General features: G+C 43.8%; 1 protein-coding gene across 1 annotated transcript in view; it reads left to right on the forward strand.

Moving 5' to 3' along the window:
- Positions 1-8,184, forward strand: part of ACOX3 (acyl-CoA oxidase 3, pristanoyl) — a 28,081-nt gene extending 19,897 nt beyond the window's left edge. Inside the window, 7 exon segments of the mRNA XM_083460706.1 lie at positions 811-924; positions 1,786-1,901; positions 3,785-3,959; positions 4,782-4,849; positions 5,430-5,516; positions 6,877-7,030; positions 7,454-8,184. Coding sequence (XP_083316832.1) covers positions 811-924; positions 1,786-1,901; positions 3,785-3,959; positions 4,782-4,849; positions 5,430-5,516; positions 6,877-6,996 — 680 coding nt within the window. The 3' untranslated portion in view covers positions 6,997-7,030; positions 7,454-8,184.
- The last annotated feature ends 12,523 nt before the right edge of the window (positions 8,185-20,707 follow it).

Below are 20,707 nucleotides of genomic sequence, written 5' to 3' on the forward strand. Positions count from 1 at the left end.
TTCTGATAAAGGCAATACCCAGCAGTGGGCTTTGCGGTCTTGATGTATTTTAGATGTTTCTCATGGAATCTGGTTCAAGATCTAGCTTGGACCCCATCCTTGTTCCTTCTGGCAGGTTTCGGACTTTCACTGAGGGTGACCTGTAACTTTGCTGCCTCACAACTAAGCATGCATCTCACAATAGGCACATCCTGTAGAAAGCATGATTTTTAACACACAATGGTGTGGGTACTTAATTAGCACCCATAATATTCTGTGGTTTGGGAACCTGGATCAGCTCTTCTTGAACTCATCCCAAGCAGAATACAAACAAGGTACTCAGTGTGAAACAGTAGTCTGTGCTCCCTGGTCTCCTCAAACAACAGAACAGCAGTCTAATTGTCATGTGAGAATACCAGGGAGGGCTGACTACTGTTTCATGCTGAGTAGCTTGTTTTTATTCTGCTTAGGGTGAGTTCAAGAAGAGTTGACTCAAGTTCCTAAACCAATTAACTTAAAACGTAATTTGAATGTGATGCAATTAGGCTAAGGAGTGCACAGTTGTGCATCATGTGCAAAGTACAGGTTAATAGAGGTTGTTTTTAAGGCTTCCAACTTAGAAATAAAAGGGCCGTGTCTCAGAAGCATAGATGTGTTAAAGAGCTTGCTTGGTTGAAGTTGGAGAAATGGGGGAAATAGCTTAATCAGATTATCCATGCTGAATGCACCGATGAGCAGATTTTTGACTTGCATTGACTTTCAAAGCCATTAGTGCGTAGACATTAACACACCTTGACTTGGTATTTAGTTTTCGTATCATTGGCATTTCAGACAAAGGTCCTATTGCTTCACCATTGGGATCGGTAGATTTTTTGGAAGACTGTGATCACATTCTCTGCCAGAAGTTCACAGTGTCAAATGTTCAAGACTGCATGGATTCTTCTGGTAACTGTTCAAATTCTTGTCATGTGCTTATAATTTTGAGTGTGGCCCCTTTCCCCTACAAACCATTGACTATTCTTCCTTTCAGGGCTTGCGGTTAAGTCCTTGTGCATTCTCTCTTCCCTTTAATTCACACACCAGCCCCCTGGGGTTGTTATGGCAAGTACCAGTTTAGAGGGTGGGTTGCTAGAGGAGGAAGGTTGTCCCATCTTGGAGATAGTAGAATGGGAGGGAACCTCTTGACAAAATAAGTTCTTTTGTAGAGATTGACTGAGATTTTGATGACTGGAGCTTTATGCCATATGTTACAGTGGAAACGAAAACTCTGTGAGGAGAGAATGGGCTTGAGGCATGGGAACGAGAGAGCATGTAAATCAGCGGGGAAAATGGGACCTGTGGGCGGATGATGCCTGGGAAAGACGTTCAGTACAGACGATGTTGTTAGTGATGAACATGAGAGTAGAGAGGATGCTGCTTTGGAGATGAAGGAGAATACAGTCTTACATAGGAAAAATGGGGCTTTGAAGTGCTCATGAATTAGTTCACTAGCCTTAAATAGAAGTATCAAAAAAAGAAAGTCTATCCTCTATTAGTTGGTATAATGCGAAATCATTTCTTCTGTCTTTATATGAACAGCAAATTGTTGGGGTGGAGCAGAGGAAGGACAGCTAAGTTTCAGCAGCAAAATATTTAATTTTGTGGATGCTTTTCAACCTTATTTCTGCAAAACGCAGACTGTGCATTACAGAAACTCAGATTCTGATGCAAACTATCAGCATTATTTGCAGTCTGCTTTATAAGGATTTATTATTATTATTATTATCTTGAATGAAAACATTAAACCTTTGACATTTCTTTTTTCAGTACTTCTGAGAGGATACAAGTGGCTGGTTTGTTACTTGCTCCAAGAGAGTTTCCAGAAGCTGAGAAACCAAGAAAAATGTGGTTGCAGTGAATTTGAGGCAAGGAACAACAGTCAGGTAAACACATTGTATGATTTTATGTTGCGGAGCAATTTCATGCACGGGGCTATTTTAATGGACGTTGCCCTTTTCCGCTGCCTCTCCCCTACACATACGCACTATACATTGCACACTTCCTTTCACAAAAATATGAAAAGTAAGGCACCTAGGACCTCAAACTCAGCTGGAGCTAAAGTTCATGCTTTGTTGTGCAGCAACTAAGTTAAAAAGAATTAACCCTGCCGTCAGGCTTACAGCCAAATAACCTCCTGCATGCATTTTTTACTTTAAAAGAAATAACTCGTGAGATTAACACCAAGTGGTGGAAAATGTGATCTAGACATCAGGAGATTTCTTCACAACCTTCTTTCTCCCAAATGCTGGGCTGAAACCTTATGGAATGTGTCCAGGGCACCCCAAGTCCTGTATTAAGTTTTGTGTCCAGGCAGTAACAGTTCCTTCCCTCTCTATGACAACAATAATAATTCAGATCCATGCCCACTATGCTGTTGCCTTTCCTAAGAGCTCATCCAAACTTGAGGCAGAAAGATTCCAGTGAATATGGGAACAGGGATGGATTTAGGGCTTTGCAAGCGATGCTCATGCACTGGGTGCTGCGCCAAGGGGGCACCATCTCAGAGCCCAGTAAGTGAGGGACTGGGCTTTGGGAAGGAGGCACAGGGCTCTGAGAAGGTCCTAGGGTCCTCCTGCCTTTTTCCCAAAGCCTAGTTAGCACTTCCCAGCTTTGGGAAGGAGATGGGAGGGCTCTAGGACCCTGCCAGAGCCCTGTGCCTCCTTTCCCAAACCCAGTACCTCACTTAGCCAGCTTTGGGAAGGCAGTGCAAGGGCTGGGGGACACACACACCAAATTTTGGCCTCACACATCGTGCTATAGTACTCACGTCTGCTACTGGTGGGAAACGAGTATGACAAAAGCCTTTGGAAGAGAGTCAAAGCCTTTGGAAGAGAGTCAAAGGTAGAGAAGAGGTGCTGAGGACGGTTACGAGTGAGTGTGGCTCAGGGTTGCTCCATCAGGAAGATAACAGAGAAGGAGCAGAGCATGAGAAAATAGCAGGAGCAGAAAAAGTCCAGTGTTTGGACTGCCTCCAAAATGCCCAGGAGCTCCAGCGCCTGAATGGGCATGTCAAATAGTGGGGGTAAGTCAGGAACGGATACTAGCGAAAAAAGGGGAAAGTGGGTCATGGTGGCAGACCAATCCAAATTAAGGGTTCATGAAGCTAGAGGTTGGAAATGGACGTTTCTAAAGAGCTGGAGGGACCAATATTATCACTTGGTTATGATGGTTCATCCCAGTTTAATATTTGCCAAGGTACCTACAGTGTATTAAATACAGCAGAGAGTCCCACGGTGCTGTTACTCATTAAGGTACCACAGGGCTTCCTTGTTTGCTGTAACAGACTGACACCATGTGATGTACAGTACCCCTGGAGGCAGGATCTCATGGCCTTCCCAGAGACAGTGGCCTCGTTCTCAGGCCCAACCACTGAAAGGAAGCTCCGGGGGAGGAACAAGAGATTTGCAGATAACGGATTAGTGATGAAAGTTGCAAGACATGATGCCCAACCTTGCCTCATATTACAGAAGTGTCACGATCCGTCTTGCATACCTGTCCCCCTGAAATCGCATGAGAGATGTCCAGCTGGGGTGCAGTCGTGTTGAGCTCTATATATGCCACCAGCATTCCTTCACACAGTGGCTTCAGAGTACAATCTGCATCACTTTTATGCAGCACAGATTGCCCTGAAGGATACAGAGAGGATAGTAAGAATGGGCCTTTCAACTTCTTTTTGGGTGCCTTTTACTTAACTATTGCTTTTGAACAGTTAGTAATCTTTGCCTGGATTTGTAGCTATGGTTGAATTTTTCTTTCTTTTTTCAAGGTGTACTATTGTCGTTCGTTAGCTATAGCTTTTATTGAGCACACTGTTTTGCAAAGATATCATGACTACGTTCACAGTTCCAACACACCAGCTAGCCTCCAGCCGGTACTGAAGAATATATGTTCGCTGTATGGATTATGGTCTTTAAATAAGCACATGTCAGTGCTCTACCAAGGTGAGGTCAACATTCTGCCTACATGGTAAAATTTAGAATCTGCAAACACTTCAAGGCTCTTACAAATTTACTACTGCATTTAAGTAAGTAATTTCAGGCACCCAGTGTAGTTTCTGCACCAAGGAAGCAGTAAATGTGTTATATGGTCTTACAGCTCTGGTCTTTTAGCCCCAGTTGTCTTCTACTGCACAGCTCGGGGGAGCTGTGTTTTAAGATACAATACTGAATTTCCTAAACCTTTTCATCTGACATCTAGCCTCTTACAAAACTTTCCTTAAGCTGTGGAGTGCAATCTTCTTAAAGGCAAAACTAGCAAGGTAACTAAAGGCCCCATCTGCAATGCACATCTGAAGCAGTACCATACCACTTTAAACAGCTATGGCTTCCCTCAAAGCATCCTGGGAATTGTAGTTTAAGTGTGCTGAGAGTTATTAGGGAAACCCCATTCCCATCACACAGCTACAGTTCCCAGAGTTCTCTGGGAAGAGGGATTGATTGTTAAACCATTCTGAGAATTGTAGCTCTGTGAGGAGAATAGGAACTTGAAGGTAGAAAACAAAGTTTTTGCCTTTTCTCTGTCTGTTCCTCCCAGGACTGTCGCTGACCACGACCAGCTCAGCTTTGGCACTGGGCAGTATTCTTCCCTTTCCAGAGAGCCACAGTGAGGCACTTGGACACCAGATTCCAAGTCCTCTTCCCATTCAGCCATGAAGGGGAAACCCGCTCACTTTCAGATAACATTCTTCATACCCCACAGATCTAGCAGATTTTTTGATCCAATATGAGTCCTTTAGCTTCATTATCATCATAAATATCTTTCAGGTGGCTACATTTCAGGTGCAAATGCTGGCAGATTTGTGCAAGATGCAATTCTAGAACTGTGTTCAAAGGTATGTTCCCTTTTGGTTTAAATATTATGCTGAGTAACTGTAGACTAAGAGTCCAGGGGCAGCAGGGGCCCCAGACTCTGAGCTTCCTTTAAACAAGAAGTGCAAGGCTCTAGCCTTTAGATTGAAAGTTATGAAGTAAAATGCGTGGGCATCATTCAGAGCAATTGGTTTGCAAGGTATATGAGCCTACTCTTGCCTTTCATTGTTGTTAGCTTATGAGTGAAGTCAGAGCTGTGATTGATGAGCACGACAGAGAAATTTGGAGGCACACAGGCCCAAGTGAAGACCCCAAAATGCTTCAAAATGACCTGGAACATCCTTCTTACTGGTTTTTTTAAGGAAACCCCCAAAATAGTTGAGCTTTTTTCACACTTGATTCCTGCATTGCAGTGGGTTGGACGCGATGACCCATGAGGTTATATGATAATGAAAATTGGAGAAGATTATGGAGCTTTCCATATTAGAAATCTGAAACTGCTGGCTGTTAGTGGCTTGCCAAAATAGTTATGCTACAGCTCTACTTGTTGTAGAAACCTAATCAGAATACCCAATTTCTAGTCTAAGTTTTTTCCCTGCACAGCTGAAGCAAGAGGCTGTGGCTTTGGTAGATGTGATTGCTCCTCCGGACTTCATTCTCAACTCGCCAATTGGCAGGGCTGATGGAGAGGTAAACAAGTCTTATTGCAAAGCTCTGACTCAGGTTTACTGTGACTCTTTTTGAACTTTGTGTTTTCAATATTTGTGCTTTGTTGTGTCACAGTTAGAAACTGTGTGTGTTTGGGAGTGGCTGAGAGGGAAGACCCACAGTCTAGCAGCATGAATATACTGTATTTTTCGCTCTATAAGACGCACCAGACCACAAGACGCACCTAGTTTTTGGAGGAGGAAAACAAGAAAAAAAATATTCTGAATCTCAGAAGCCAGAACAGCAAGAGGGATCGCTGTGCAGTGAAAGCAGCAATCTCTCTTGCTGTTCTGGCTTCTGGGATAGCTGCGCAAGCCTTCATTCGCTCCATAAGACGCACACACATTTCCCCTTACTTTTTAGGAGGGAAAAAGTGAGTCATAGAGCAAAAAATACGGCATGTTGCATTCTTCTGATGCTGGAAGTAAATCCACCTCAAACCGCACATTCCAGCCTTTCTGATCCTTGAGTTTGAGGCACCTCTGCTTGGGGAAGGTAACCGTTTTAGAAGAGGATTTAGAAGAAGATTCCACCAGGCCAAAGTAAATGAAGTAACTTAACAAACTGAAGAACGTTGACTGTAAGCACAGGCTACCGAGGAAACCATATGATGTGCTCACCAGCTCTTTGATAATAAACCTGACTGCATTGTTCAGACTCTGCAGCTCAATTCAATTTAGCCATAATGTTCTTTTGAAATGATTTATCTGTTTATTTACTCTAAACATTGGTCTTCTCCTGATGCCTTGACACCCACAAGTGGGCCCTAGCACAAGCTGTGGTGGCGTCACCATTCCCTCTTTTTTTATCTAGCTTTTGGGGATTTTAAGGAGAGAGGCAGAAATATGAACGGAAAAGAATATAGTGCAACTGACTTTCGGGGTTGGTGTGTTGTGCGACAAGCACACAGAATACAATGAGATTGAGTGTTTGGGGGGAAGGCTCGGTTAATTTCATTGTACACTGGTTGTACATTGACAATAAAGTTATTATTATTATTATTATTATTATTATTATTATTATTATCATCATTATTATTATGAAGTTGAGAAACCCTGAGAAAGAGAGTGAGGGAAGACAGAGCTCTTTTCCTTTTATTTGCTGCATAGAAAGGAGAATTTTAGCAGGAATTGTAGCCTCTGCTGAATGGCACCTGCAAGAATTCTCTGTTGTGTTGAGTCACCCTAGAAAAGAGATATGGGCAAATGTAAAGATACAGGGAAACTATTAAATGAAGGTCTCATTGTGCCTCCTTGAGATCAAGGTGACACCTCTGCAAAGACTGAACATTTTGGAAATGAATGCTGTTGCTGAAACCATTTCTGTTTCTCTCCCCCTCCAGCTGTATAAAAACCTGTGGAGCACTGTTCTTCAAGGCAATAAGGTGTTGGAAAGGCCATCCTGGTGGTCAGAATTTTGTACTAATAAACCTGTTGTAGGTAGGCTAAGATCAAGAATGTAAATGGAATGGTATATTGGAGAGGCCCAGCAAGGGCGTGTGTCCGGACTGGTCGTTATCCTCTTCAGATCACCACACAAACGCTTCTTGTTCTTTTATAACTTTTTATTGCATATTAACAAAGCAATCTTATAAACGGTTCTTAACTATTCTTCCTCAGAGTCACTTCTTTCAGATACCTTCTGAGCTCTGCTTCTCCGTGGCCAGCCACTCTCAAAATGGCGAAGGCGCCCTTCCCTTCGCTTTCCTGCTCTTTTTCCTACCCTCCTGGCTAGAGCTGGCTTGGATCTCCCCTCCTCCCAATCTGAGCTAGAACTGAACCCTTGCCTTTCCTGGGAACAGACGGTCCCTCCCTCTTGTTCCTCTTGCTCCCTTCTATTAGATTCACTGCTCCCCTTCCCCCCTTGGCGAATGCTTTCTCCCTCTGGGAAACTCGAAACTTCTAACTCTTCCCTGACAGTGTGGATAATAAGTCGTAATCTAAAATTATTAGTTAAAGGATCATGTTGAAGAAGGTAATTTTTGTGAAGGAAGGGCTTTTGAAATAGGATTTCAGCCCGTTTCCATGACTACTGGCACAGTGAGGGACAGTGCAGCCCATTTTACACCTTTCCCACCTGCGTCAGTCAGTCAGGATTTGCGGAAATGAAGTCACTTTAAAATGGGCTGCTACTCAGAGCCTGAAGTGACCATGATAGTTGAAGTCTGGATTCCAGGTATGGAAATAGCTATAACAAATTGAAGGGAAATTATACCTTTGCAAAGTCAGCAGTGTGCTCTGTTCATGTAAACTTATGTAGTTCCCTTAGAGTTCCTGCAGAGGGCATGCATAATTTTGCCCAAAGACCTAAAACAAGTTCACTCTCCTGGAATACAGAGCAGATGAGGACTTTCTAACTTTGATTAATTGTCGTATCTTGTACATCTGTAGTCAAATGTTTTTAGAGTTTCTTGTTTAATTCATGGTCTAATTGAAGTTAGTGAAAATGTTGAACTTTATATCATCTTACCAACAGTCTGCACTTTTTATCCGCACTTTTTAATTTTAAGTGTAAGTTGGTGTCAGAAAATCCTAATCTGTGAAAGGTAAACATAATATATATTATACCTGCTACATATTTTGGGGAAAATGTTTTGTGCTGACAAGATACAGCAAATGTTAACAATGATGAATAAAATAGTTTTATTTTATATGCATTTTTTTAGATCCATAAAATTAGTGAACATTTCTGCTTTAATTTTCTGCTACACTATTGGTTCCCTTGAAAAGGATAAAAATGCTGAAAATAAAAAAAGCAGTTTGAAGTACAATCTTGAATGCTGAGTGCAGAAACCTGAGCCTCTCGCAAGGATCTTTTCTGTTCACACTGTTCAGAATACCGTTGTTGTTTTTAACAAGGTAAAGTCAGCATGTTATTTCACAAGGTGACTTTGATAGATGTCAGAGAGAATGGCTTTAACCTTACCTCTTCCTGACCTCTAGTTTTTATGTGCAGAGAAGGCACACAAGAGCGTTCAGTCATCTGAATGCTTTTCTGCAGCTTGAGTCCACAAACGCATTGACCATCTCAAGGAAAAACAAGTCACAAATTCTCACTGCACACTCTGAAACCAAATATTGCGTGGAACGCTTGTATTATTTATCCCTATGCCTACTACCTCCATTACCTGATAAGCAACACTTGGATATATATGCCCCTACCAACAACCAGCACTGGGATATACTCCTGCAGTTTTGCAAAAGCTTATCTGCTTCTTCCTTCCACAAATCACTTTTGATGACAAGCACCTTTTACAAATCTGGAAACAGAGTCAGAGATTTTACTGATTACCTGCAAAATGTACTTTAACAGAATTGTGGCTTATTATCCAAGTGGACTTGCCACCTCTAGGTTTTACTCACTGCAGGTTCATACATGGAAGTCACATTTATTTCCTGTAGGATCATGTACATCAGCACGCAGTTCGAGCATAACCATCACACAGTGCTCTGCCTGTTCTGTTTCCACTATGCTCTAGTTCTTGTCTTTAAAGAATGCAAACATACGGACACGAAGAACCAATCGAGTTTTAGGTCTTTTTCTATATGAAACCTGAGAAAATGGGTTCCTCAGTTTTATTTCCTGGGGTTTACTGTTTTCATAAGCGTTTTAGGTAAAATTGTGTGAGTGGTGTGTGTGTGTGTGTGTGTGTGTGAGAGAGAGAGAGAGAGAGAGAGAGAGAGAGAGAGAGAGAGAGAGAGAGACAGAGGCAGAATAAAATGAATGGAAATTGTGGTGTAACCCCCCTTGGGTTAGCACCCAGGACCAGGTTCCAGTGTATAGGGGATATTCTGACTAACAACCACACTAATCTCTGTATCAACTGGAGATTAAAAATATAAGGTGCAGTACACAAATAGATTTTAGTCCAGAATGTTCCACCTTCTCCCAAGATGCTGCTATGCCAAAGGAAGTCTGTGCCCTTAGGCTTTACTGACAGTTTGGGGATGCAAGCAATGACAGCAGAATTTGAGAGCCACGCAGCAAGGAATTCCAAGCAGCAGGTGGCAGCAGAGAGGCTGCAGCCCCAACTGGGGAGCCTCCAGTAGGTGGCAGCAGAGGGCAGTTTCTGTGGCTCTGCAGCTGAAGGCAGTAAAAATGGCTAAGCCAAGTCTAGGGTAGTGCTAAGCTTCCCCTCCTAGGTCAATTTCAACTGGTAGTTTTTCAGCCAAAGAAGCTCAGCATTCCCCTCTAGTGGAAGCATTCTACAGGAGACCTTCAAGCTTCTCTTCTTCGCAAGCAGGAAATGCCCTGTCTCCCTGAACGGATCTGTGGTCCTGCTCTCCAGAGGGCACTTATCTTCAGATCAAACCAACATCAGCCGCTTGACAAGGAGCTGCACGTGGCCCAGGCAACCTTCGCTTTGCTAACCATTACAAAAAAATAATGGTGTGCAACTCTGTCCAATGTGCAAATAAACATGGCGTGCCGGGTTCAGACACTATGTTTTCTCTACGCTGTCTGCTTGTTGGAGAGCAGTATTCTCTACAGCTTTGCATTCTGCCCTCAGTTGAACATTTGATGTCTTGGCAAACTAGACACTGAAGCCTTTAGTGTTATTGTCCAAATTCTAATAGGTGCGTAACAAACAGCCGAAGCACATTTGGAGAGCTGATGTGGCCTCCATGTGTAAGGACCCCCCCATGTGAGGCTTGGAATAATTGCCCCCTGTGCCCCTGCCTTAAAAAGGGTATGGATTTATTACAGTGCTGCCTCGCAAGACGAAAAGAATCCGTTCTGTGATTCTCTTCGTCTAGCAGTTTTTTCGTCTTGCGAAACAAGCCCATTGACGGATTAGCGTATTAGCGGCTTTTAGCGGCTTATCGGATCAGCTGATAAGCGGCTTAGCGGCTTAGAAAAAGGGGGGGAACCCGCAGGAACTTGCAAGACATTTTCGTCTTGCGAAGCAAGCCCATAGGAGATTTGTTTTGCGAAGCACCTCCAAAACGGAAAACTCTTTCGTCTAGCGGGTTTTCCGTCTTGCGAGGCATTCGTCTTGCGGGGCACCACTGTAATTAAATCACTCTATATCCCAGGGGTCAGCAGACTTTTTCCGCAGGGGGCCTGTCCACTGTCCCTCAGACCTTGTGGGGCGTCGGACTATATTTTTGAGGGGGATCCCCCCCGACTCTCCCCTCCCTTCTTCACAGCACTGGACGGGCCCCGGTGGCTGCTTACCTGTGCCTTGCGAGCGGCAGGAGCTGGCGGCAGTAGAGGGACAATGAGCGGTGCAAAAGGGCTGGCTCCAGAGAGGGGCTGCTTAAAATGGGGCTCAGCCAACGGTGGCTCAACAAAGCCCAGCCCCCTTCCTTCTCTAGACAGGGCGGGGAGAAGCCCAGAGGAGGGAGGGAGGAGGTGCCACCGCAGTGAGGGGGGGAATGGCGCAGCCCGAACTATCAGAATCCCCACGCCAATCCACGCAGCGATTCCCGGACCGTCCATAGGTCAGATCCAGAAGGCAATTGGGCCAGATCCGGCCCCCTAGGCCATAGTTTGCCAACCCATGCTATATCCCATCCTTCCTCCTGAAGGTGCCCAGGGCAGTGGAATGTGCTCCTTTGGCTCATCTTAAGCAGCAGGTTGAGGGCAGACAAAAGGAAAATGCTTCATCATTAACGAGGAATTTGCTGCCCAAAGATGCGATGGGCACTAGGCGAGATGTTCTAAAAATAGAAACACTCCCTTTTATATGGGGGTGGGGTGTATTTTGAGCAGTTGAAATGATAGTTGTTACAATAAAGATTATATCATCATCATCATAATATGTTAAGCATATGTTAGAGTTGGTGGAGCTCCAGTAACGTGTTATTAGAATGTTATATCTCAATAGTTGGACATAAAATTCCTATTAAAACTGTTTAATATGGAATAAAACTCATAGAATTTGGATGAAACCATTTTACTGGATGTGTGAGACATCTTGTCAGTGATTAATGGTTTTGAGGAAACTATGGCAGCTCAAGGGACTCCACTGTAGAGTCTGTGCAGCATAATCTATTGTACATCTAATGTAATGAATACCTTATGGTTTAGGTTAAGCAAACATACTTTTAAACGCACAAGAGTTGAGAGTGATGATACCAGTACTTTGGCTACCTGTTGCCCTGATACTTTTCTATGGTATCTGTTGGGAATAACCCAGGCTATAGAACTTTAGGAAGCTCTTATGCACCTTGCCTTGCAAATCTTCTGGCTGGATCTATGATTTCTTACTGCCTCACCAGAAATCTCATCTTGAGCCAAACCATTGTGTGCAACAGCTGCCCTGTCTGGACCCTCCGGCTTGGGGTGAGAGAGTTGGGCTAGACTTCACATGTTATATACTGGAGACATATATCCCCACATGGGGCTAGGCAGATCCAATGTGTAAATTGGCCTTGCTGGCAATAGCAGGGTTTAATTTATACCAGGGGCCATATTTGAATGGAGCAAGAGCTGAACCGCCAGTAATATGGGCTCCACCTACTGACTCACTCCCACCCAAGCCAAAACAAAGGCAAAGCTCTTTAATCCCCTTTTCTACTGTGGGAACAAGGCTTTGGCAGAGCTGCTCTCCATATGTGCTTCAGCTGCTCAGGGCCTGGGAACCAATGGGAGCTTTTCTTTCAAGACTAATTGCTAATAATCACCAGGATCACAGCAAAGGATTCAGTCGTTTAGTGTGGAACTCCCTGCCTATTGATATCAAGCAGGCACTTTTGCTCTCTTCTTTTCAGCACTGGCTAAAAACACACTTGCTTAGCAGTGCTCATGAATTTTAATCTGTTTGAGTATTTTAATTTTTTGTATGTTTTAAAGTATTGTAATTTTTTCTGCGTTTCCTTGTTTTAACATTTTGTAAACCGCTTTGAGGTTGTGGAGGTTTTTACACTCAAGCGGTGTATAAATTTTGTGAATAAACAAACAAACATTTTAAAAACCTATCCTGCTTCCAAGGGATAGATTTAGTGTCATGTATAGTTTGGCCCTTTCTGAGGCAGATAATGTGGGTTGAATTCTTTCTGGCGGCCTTCATTGTTGCTGTTTACTCTGGAGGAGGGAGTTGCAGGTTAACAGCCCTTTGCCTGGCTCACTTGTATGATAAAAAGAAGCTGATTGGCTAATTTTGCGATCAAGGACCTCGCTGGCAGCCGGCTGGCAAGCCTCAGGGGTGGGGCAGAACTGTTACCTGCAAGTCTAAGCTATTATTTTCTGATAAATATTTGCCATGCCTCACTTAAAGCCAGATTTAATACGATATAAGAGATCTGTCAGCAGATCTATCAAATGGTGTTCTCTTTTTAAAGAAGCAGCCATAGGACGGGGTTGCATTAGAGCTGTTGCAGACCCCAGAGCGACTGTTAGCTGCGGCAGATGAAACAAGATGGCACAATATGTTTGTATTTGTGGACTGCCCTGTGACCTTTGGAGGAAGGGCTGTAGAAAAATCATCATCATCATCATTATCATTATCATCATCATCATCTCCCGAAAGCTCTTGGGAGCAACATTTGCACATGATGGAAACTGTTTACAAACAAAGAAAGAAACCAAAACCTTCATCCTGCAACACTGGAAGTCAGAGCCAACCATGCATGTTCTTTGTCATTAGTAAGTTGGCCCTTGAAGTGGAATGATAACATATTTATGAAAGAAAACTTCTGCTACCATAGTGGCAGCCAGCAAATAAACAGAGGCAAGTGAGCATGTAAAGTTTTGCTGAGCTGAGCTGGTATCCCCTTGGTGGAAATTGAATGCAACTGAGAAAGAAAGTGGTCAGTGCTGAACATATTTTTTTTTAAAAAAGCATTATTTATTTAATGTATACTTATGACACCCACTTTTGTACCGTACACATTTGCAGTCTCTATGACGACAACCTGTGCTTTAATCATGATAAAAGATCAGGCACAAATGGAAGTCATCATCTCTGTCCTGAGAAGACAAGGCCAATGAATCTGGTGCTAGACCTACTTTAAAGAGATGCTAAAGATCTTGTTTCTCTCCCCCCCCCCCCCAAGCTGCCACTAATATGGTTAGAAGGGTCTGTCAGTTTTCAATTAGTCGTGTTCTCTTGGAGACAAACTAGACATGACGCAGATCAGCATCTCCACCGGGTGCTTTTGTTTGTTTTTTGAAACTTTGGTGCAGCTGTTTGGGGTTAGGAACATAGGAAGCTGCCCTAAACTGAGTCACACCCTTGGTTCATCTGGCTCATTGCTGTCTCCAGTGACTGGCAGCTCTCCAAGGCTTCATGCAGGAGTCTTTCGCAGCTGCCGAGGTCCTCTCACAAATTCCACAAAAACAAATTGGAGATGAGCTTGCAGTATCTCCAGATCTGGGTGAGTTGTGTACAGCTATTAACCAAATGAAAAACAACAAAGCGAGCGCTCCTGATGGGATACCTGCTAAAGTCTTCAAAGTGGGTGGAATTGAACTAACAGAATAACTTCACAAGCTCATTGGGGGAAAATGGGAGAGAGAGGAGATCCCAGCAGACTTTAGGGATGCCAAAATTATCAATCTCTTTAAAAAATGGTGATAGAATGGATTGCGGAAACTATTGCAGCATCTTTTTATTAGCTGTGGCTGGCAAAATCCTTGCAAGGATCTTAGCACACTATCTCCTAACAATATTTGAGGCTTCCTGAATCTCAAAATGGTTTTCGACCTTCTAGGGGGACAGTGGACATGATTTTCACTGCTCACAGCTTCAAGAAAAAATCAAAGAGCAAAACCAACTGCTGCACATGGCATTTATTGACTTGGCTAAGGCCTTCGACGCTGTAAATCGTAATGCCCTGTGGACTTTCCTGAAAATCAGCTGTCCAGATAAATTTGTGAACATCCTTCGGTTCCTCCATGATACTATGACAGCAACAATTGCAGATAACAATGGCTTTCAAAGTAAACCATTCACTGTGGGATCAGGTGTTAAACAGGGTTGTGTTATCACCCCAACTCTATTTATTATTTTCATCCCCATGATCCTACACTTTGTCAAAGGGAAACTCCCCACCGGAGTAGAAATCATATATAGAACAGATGGAAAGCTCTTTAATCTGTGTAGGCTGAAAGCAAAGAGTAAGGTTACCGTAACTTCCATCATAGAGCTTCAATATGTTGATGACAACGTAGTGTGTGCACACTCAGAGGATGACCTCCAAACCATCCTAAATATCTTTGCAGAAGCTTACAAAAAGCTTGGCCTATTGCTCAACTTCCAAAAAACTAAAGTGCTGTAGCAACAAGCACAAAACAATCCCACTACAGCACCACAAATCAAACTCAATGGTGTAGCGTTGGAAAGTGTCAATCACTTCTCCTACCTGGGCAGTTATCTTTCAACAAGGGTCAACACTAATGCCAAAATCCAACATTGCCTGAGCTCTGCAAGTGCAGCTTTCTCCCAATTGAAGTGCAGAGTGTTTGAGGACCGGGACATTTGCAGGGAAAGCAAAATGCTTGTTTACAAAGCTATTGTACTTACCAACCTTACTGTATGCTTGTGAAACATGGACCACTTATAAACACCACCTCCAACTCCTCAAAAGATTCCATTAACAGTGTCTCTGAAAAAAATTACATACAGTGGTGCCTCGCAAGACGAAATTAATTCGTTCCGCAAGTTTTTTCTTCTTGCGAGTTTTTCGTCTTGCGAAGCACGGTTTCCCATAGGAATGCATTGAAAATCAATTAATGCGTTCCTAGGGAAACCGCTTGCCAGGCTGGCGGTGCGGAGAAGGGCTTTTCTCCCCACCGCAAGCCTTCAGGACAGGTACGAGAACAGAGGGGAAGGCGCGCAGCGCTTTCCCTCTGTTCCCGGGGCTTGCGTGGGAGGAGGGTTTTTCCTCCGCACCGCCAACATTCAGAACAGCATTCTGAATGTTGGCGGTGGGAAGGAAAACCCTCCTCCCACCCCAAGTATTCAGGAAAGCCATCCGAAGCTGGGCGGTGGGAGAAGGTGTCCCCGCCCCCCTGCCCAGCATCGGAGCTTCGTTCCGATGCCGGGCGGCGGGAGGAGGCGTTCCACCCCCGCCCGGCATCGGAGCTTCGTTCCGATGCCGGGCGGCGGGAGGAGGCGTTCCCCCCCCCCCCCGCCCGGCATCGGAGCTTTGTTCCGAAGCCGGGCGGCGGGAGGAGGTCCGAGGACAGTGGGGAAGACGCGCTGCGCTTCCCCGCTGTCCCGGAGATTTCCCTATGGGCTGTCGTCTTGCGAAGCAAGCCCATAGGGAAATTCGTTTTGCGAAGCGCCTCCAAAACGGAAAACCCTTTCGTCTAGCGGGTTTTCCGTCTTGCGAGGCGTTCGTCTTGCGGGGTACCACTGTATCACTTGGGAAGACAGGCAAACCAATGCCAGTGTACTGGAAGAAGCAAAGATCACCAGTGTCAAAGTAATGATTCTTCAACATCAACTTCATTGGACTGGTCATATTGTTCGAAGGTCTGATTATCATCTTCCAAAGCAGGTACTCTATTCTGAACTTAAAAATGGAAAGCGTAATGCTAGTGGTCAACAAAAGAGGTTTAAAGGCTCTCTCAAGGCAAATCTAAAAAAAACCGTAGTATAAACACTGACAATTAGGAAACACTGGCCTGCGAGCTCTCCAATTGGAGAACAGCCTTTCCAAAGGTGTCATTGACTTTGAAGAAGCACAAACTCAGGATGAAAGGAAGAAGCATGCTAAGAGGAAGGCACGCTTGCCAACCACTCACCGTGATCAACTCCTGCCCGGTAACCAATGTCCCCACTGTAGAAGGATGTGTGGATCCAGAATTGGCCTCCACAGTCACTTACCGACTCACTGCTAAAACCATATTTATGGAAGGCAATCTTACTTTGGCTACGCCAAAGAAGAAGAGGAGGAGGAGATCCTGAGAATTTAACCTGGAACCTTCTGCATGCAAAACAGTTGCTCTACTACCAAGCCTGACCTAAATTGTTTGGATGAGCAGGACTGAGGATAAAGGTATCTGCCTCTTCCTTCCTTCATCATTTCCCCAAACTAAATCCCCACCAACACCAGAAGCTACTGTCTCCCCCCCACACACACACACACATGGGAAACTGACAGCAGAGGTTTGTGGGCAGTTTAGAAGGCAGAAATAACCAAGGATGAAAAGATCCCCAGAGATTCACTCCCCAAGGAGAAAGGGAAGAAAATATGCAAGAATCCAACAAGGGTCAGGGACGCATGGAAGTATAAACAGGAACAAGAAAATCCGCGGAGGGGGCACAGAAGGGACTTGAGAGCCTCTGATATTAGAACACCCGATTGATGGATAGAAGACAATGGTGGAAGGACTGACATCATCTGAAACCAGGAGGAAGGGACGTTGGATAAATCCAGAATGAGACTCTCTTTTTTATAAACTATTTTACTTTTGGAATTAGTGTAACACTAATGAAATACTAAAATGTGCTGGAAAGGAATTAATTGGCTTTAGCAGAAAGGTTTGAAGGAGTTAAGCTTAAATATGGTTTAAATTCTAAAACTTTAAGGTTTAGAACGTAAGATAAGGTTAAAGAAATTAATGGGAAATTGAACTGTAAATAGGTTAAAGTTTTGAGTAAGGATAAATACTAGAGGGTAAGGACTTGCTGAATTAAATATCTGAACTGGAATACAAAAAGGGAGGTGTGAGGAGGTCAAGAAACTAGTGAATGAAGTATAAGATTTGAAAATACTAATCTTTTTTCTGTTATGCTTTTGGGTTTTTTTCTTTTTTCTTCTTTTTTGTGAATTGTTCTTTATTGTGTATTTTTTATGTGTTTTGTTTTTGTATTCTTCCATTTTTGTAGTTGTTTTTTGGTTTTTGTCTTTTATGTTTAAACTTTGAAATTTTTTACTGTTTGTGAAACTTTAATAACTATTATTTTTTAAAAAAAAATAAAAAAAATAAAAGGGTCAATGGCCCCACTCCCAGAACTGCTGCCTCTGTCAGATTAGGAGCCCTGTGTTTAAAGGGGGGTGGATTAAGGACCCAGCTCCATTAAGAACCAGTGAGAAGCCCTCCTGAATCTAGCTCAGCCTCCTGTTCCCACATTGACCAGCCTGCAAGCGGGCCCTGAGTGCAACAGTGCTCCCTTCACAACTCTCAACTAGTAGACAGTATGGGCAGACCATTGCCATCATGGCTGGTACCTTTAATTCTGCAGGAAAAAGTGGGTGTTGTGAAAAGAGGATCAAAATAGTTTCCATGTGAGATGAGTGAGTCCTGTGGTGGATTCTTGTTTCTTCCCTTTGCTGAATGTGCCTCAAAGAACATGGTGCCAACCTGCTAAGTGAGGTCCGTATTTCTTGGAAATATGGCTGTCGAATCCAGATAAGGCAGTTAAGGTGAATTGTAGTCAGACAATAATGTGTGTCCCTGTTTAGACTTAAGGATCCAAGTTGTCATGTTATCAAGCCACTGAATCTTGGAGTACTATTGCAAAACACTGGAACATCGGATTAAATCTTGGATGCAGATGCTGGGACTCATTTTCAGTTTATTGGCTCTCATCCAACCCATTATTGCCTCCGGGAACTGATTCATCACAGACAGAGATTCATCTGGATGAGATGATAGAGAGAGCTGGAGCTGGGTGCCATCAGCATATTTATGGCACCCAACTGCAAACTCTTTGATGACCACTGCAGCTGATGGTTCTTCATAAATGTTAAATAGCCTTGGTGAAGAGATGGAGCCCTGTGAGACCCCACAGAATAACTGCTCTTGGGCTGAGCAGAATTAACTGTAAGTTACTTTCTGGAAATGGCCCCCAGATAGGAGTGAAATCACCATATTTCTGTGGTTTCACTCCCAACCCACAGAGCTGCTCCAGGAGAATAGCATGACCAATTGTATCAAAGTAGCTGAGGGTTCAAGAAGAACTGACAGGGTTGTCCTCTGGTCTCTCTCCTATCCACCACAACAACCAAAGCTGTATCAATGCCAGAACCAGGCCTAATAGTCAAAGGACACTGAAGTCCAGCGCCGAGGGCCTTCTTGCGGTTCCCTCACTACGAGAAGCCAAGTTAGAGGGAACCAGGCAGAGGGCCTTCTCGGTAGCAGCGCCTGCCCTGTGGAACACCCTCCCACCAGATGTCAAAGAGAAGAACAACTACCAGACTTTTAGAAGACATCTGAAGGCAGCCCTGTTTAGGGAAGCTTTTAATGTTTAACAGACCACTGTATTTTAATATTTTGTTGGAAGCCGCCCAGAGTGGCTGGGGGAACCCAGCCAGATGGACGGGGTATAAATAAATTATGATGGTGATGATGATGATGGAATGGGTGAAGATAATCAGTTCAATCCAAGGGTGCCTGGAGTTGGGTGGCCACAGTCCTCTTGAGTAGCATACTTGAGGTACTGGTGGCTGGATGGTAGTTATTTAAATCCTCAGATTCCAGGGAGGACCTCTTAAGGACAGGATGCCTCACTGCCTCTTCCAAGGTGCCAGGCTCTTTGGACCCATCCCGTCAGCCCCCTGGGCTTCATCAACTTGAAGTTGGTCATGCTCCTGCAAGTAACATGACTCCCATTTTTATCAGCGATTCATATTTTCACCTGCCATAGCTACATATCATAGATTAATCTGACGCTTACCAAGCCAGATCCTTATTGGGTGGGGCTTCCAGCCTGTCGGTCACCTGACAACACAGTGACATAATATAAACGTATAAGCACCCTGCAAGCCACTGCTAAAGCAAAGCTTCAGCAGGCTTGAATGTAAAACCCTTCCGGATATATGGAAAGCCCTGCTAAAATGTCTGTGGGAAGTGGGTTGTTTGAGCCTGGTTTTTAACGCAACCCCCTTTCTGAACCTGGGAGGGGTTTGCTTGGAAGTTACCAAACTGAGCAGGACTTAACCTGAAGAGTAGGGTTGGGAACAGATATGGACAGCCAACACAGGATTTATCCCTCCCCTCCTACCCATTAGGTGGGACTTCATTAGGTGGGCGTAATTTGGGGAAAATAGCCGTGAATTATCTTTGCAATTTGGCATGCATGGCAGACCAAGACTGGCATGTCAACTGGAAGTTCCCCAACCCGATCCAAACATAAAAACAATTATCTTTTGCACCAATAGTATATTCTTTGAGTCTAAACTTTTGCCTGTTGTCTGATTGCTATGTCCTTCTGAGAGAAGTGTAATTTGGCCCCTTGGTGTTCTGTAATTGTAAGCTAAAGTCCCCAAAATTTGTTGGTTGGGTAGTCATGTACAACTCGAGGTTTTTCTCTCATAGTATTTTTCCTACAGAACTGTTTTTTGCCAGCAGGTTGTAGCAACTCAGTTCAGCTATTTTCCCATTATTCTCTAGTAACCATAGAAATGTAGGAATTGCCAAGACATTGTTTTGAAACAACTGAAGGATGAGGCAGTTGCTAGTCAGCGCTGTGGCACCTTCTGACTTCATTCTTAACTCATTCAATGGCAGGCTGAGAAGGAAGCAAGGAACATTTTCTTCCTTTGACTGGTTTTGTACTTAAGTCATTAGACTACTGGCTATTTGCTTCCAGTAAATGTTAATCTGGGGGCCAAGGAGACACCCTGATCTTATGTATGACTTGTTTGACCTGTCACATTCTAAGTTGGCTTTACACATGTGGCACCAAGTCAGAATCGGCTTTCTAATGGAGAGGGCCCACATGTGTGGAAGTATGTGTGTGTGTGTGTGTGTGTGTGTGTGTGAATTATCCTTTTTAAATACCACCCTTCCCTGGCATCCCATTGATCTTGTCATATTCTCCCACTAGTGTCCTCGCTCTCCTGATGCCTATCCAGGCTGAGGCAACAGAGACTCTTACTTGAGAGTAAGGAAGAGGCATTTATTGAAGCGAAGAAGACTTGCAGACAGGGATGGGCGATGAATCACAGTAGCTGTTAGGCTCAGGATTGATGCAGGAAATGTGAGGCCGGCCAGGCTAGAAGCGGTGATCCTCTTCATCAGCATCCAAACTTTTAATTTGTACACCGCCTTGCTATATTGCTATACACAAGGCAGTTTGCAAGCTGAAGAAGCTACAAAATATACAGCAAAGACCATGCATCATATAATAACCCAATCCCATGCAAATAAGACACAATAAAATATATGACTTAAAATAAACAACTTGAATCAAATAATCAATAACCTTAGAATATTATAATGCACAAAATATCAGCAAATAATAATTAAAGGAGGCAAAGAGCTCAGATTCGCAT

Source organism: Podarcis liolepis (assembly GCF_965112155.1).
Source record: "Podarcis liolepis genome assembly, chromosome: 9".
Classification (NCBI taxonomy): Eukaryota; Metazoa; Chordata; class Lepidosauria; order Squamata; family Lacertidae; genus Podarcis; species Podarcis liolepis.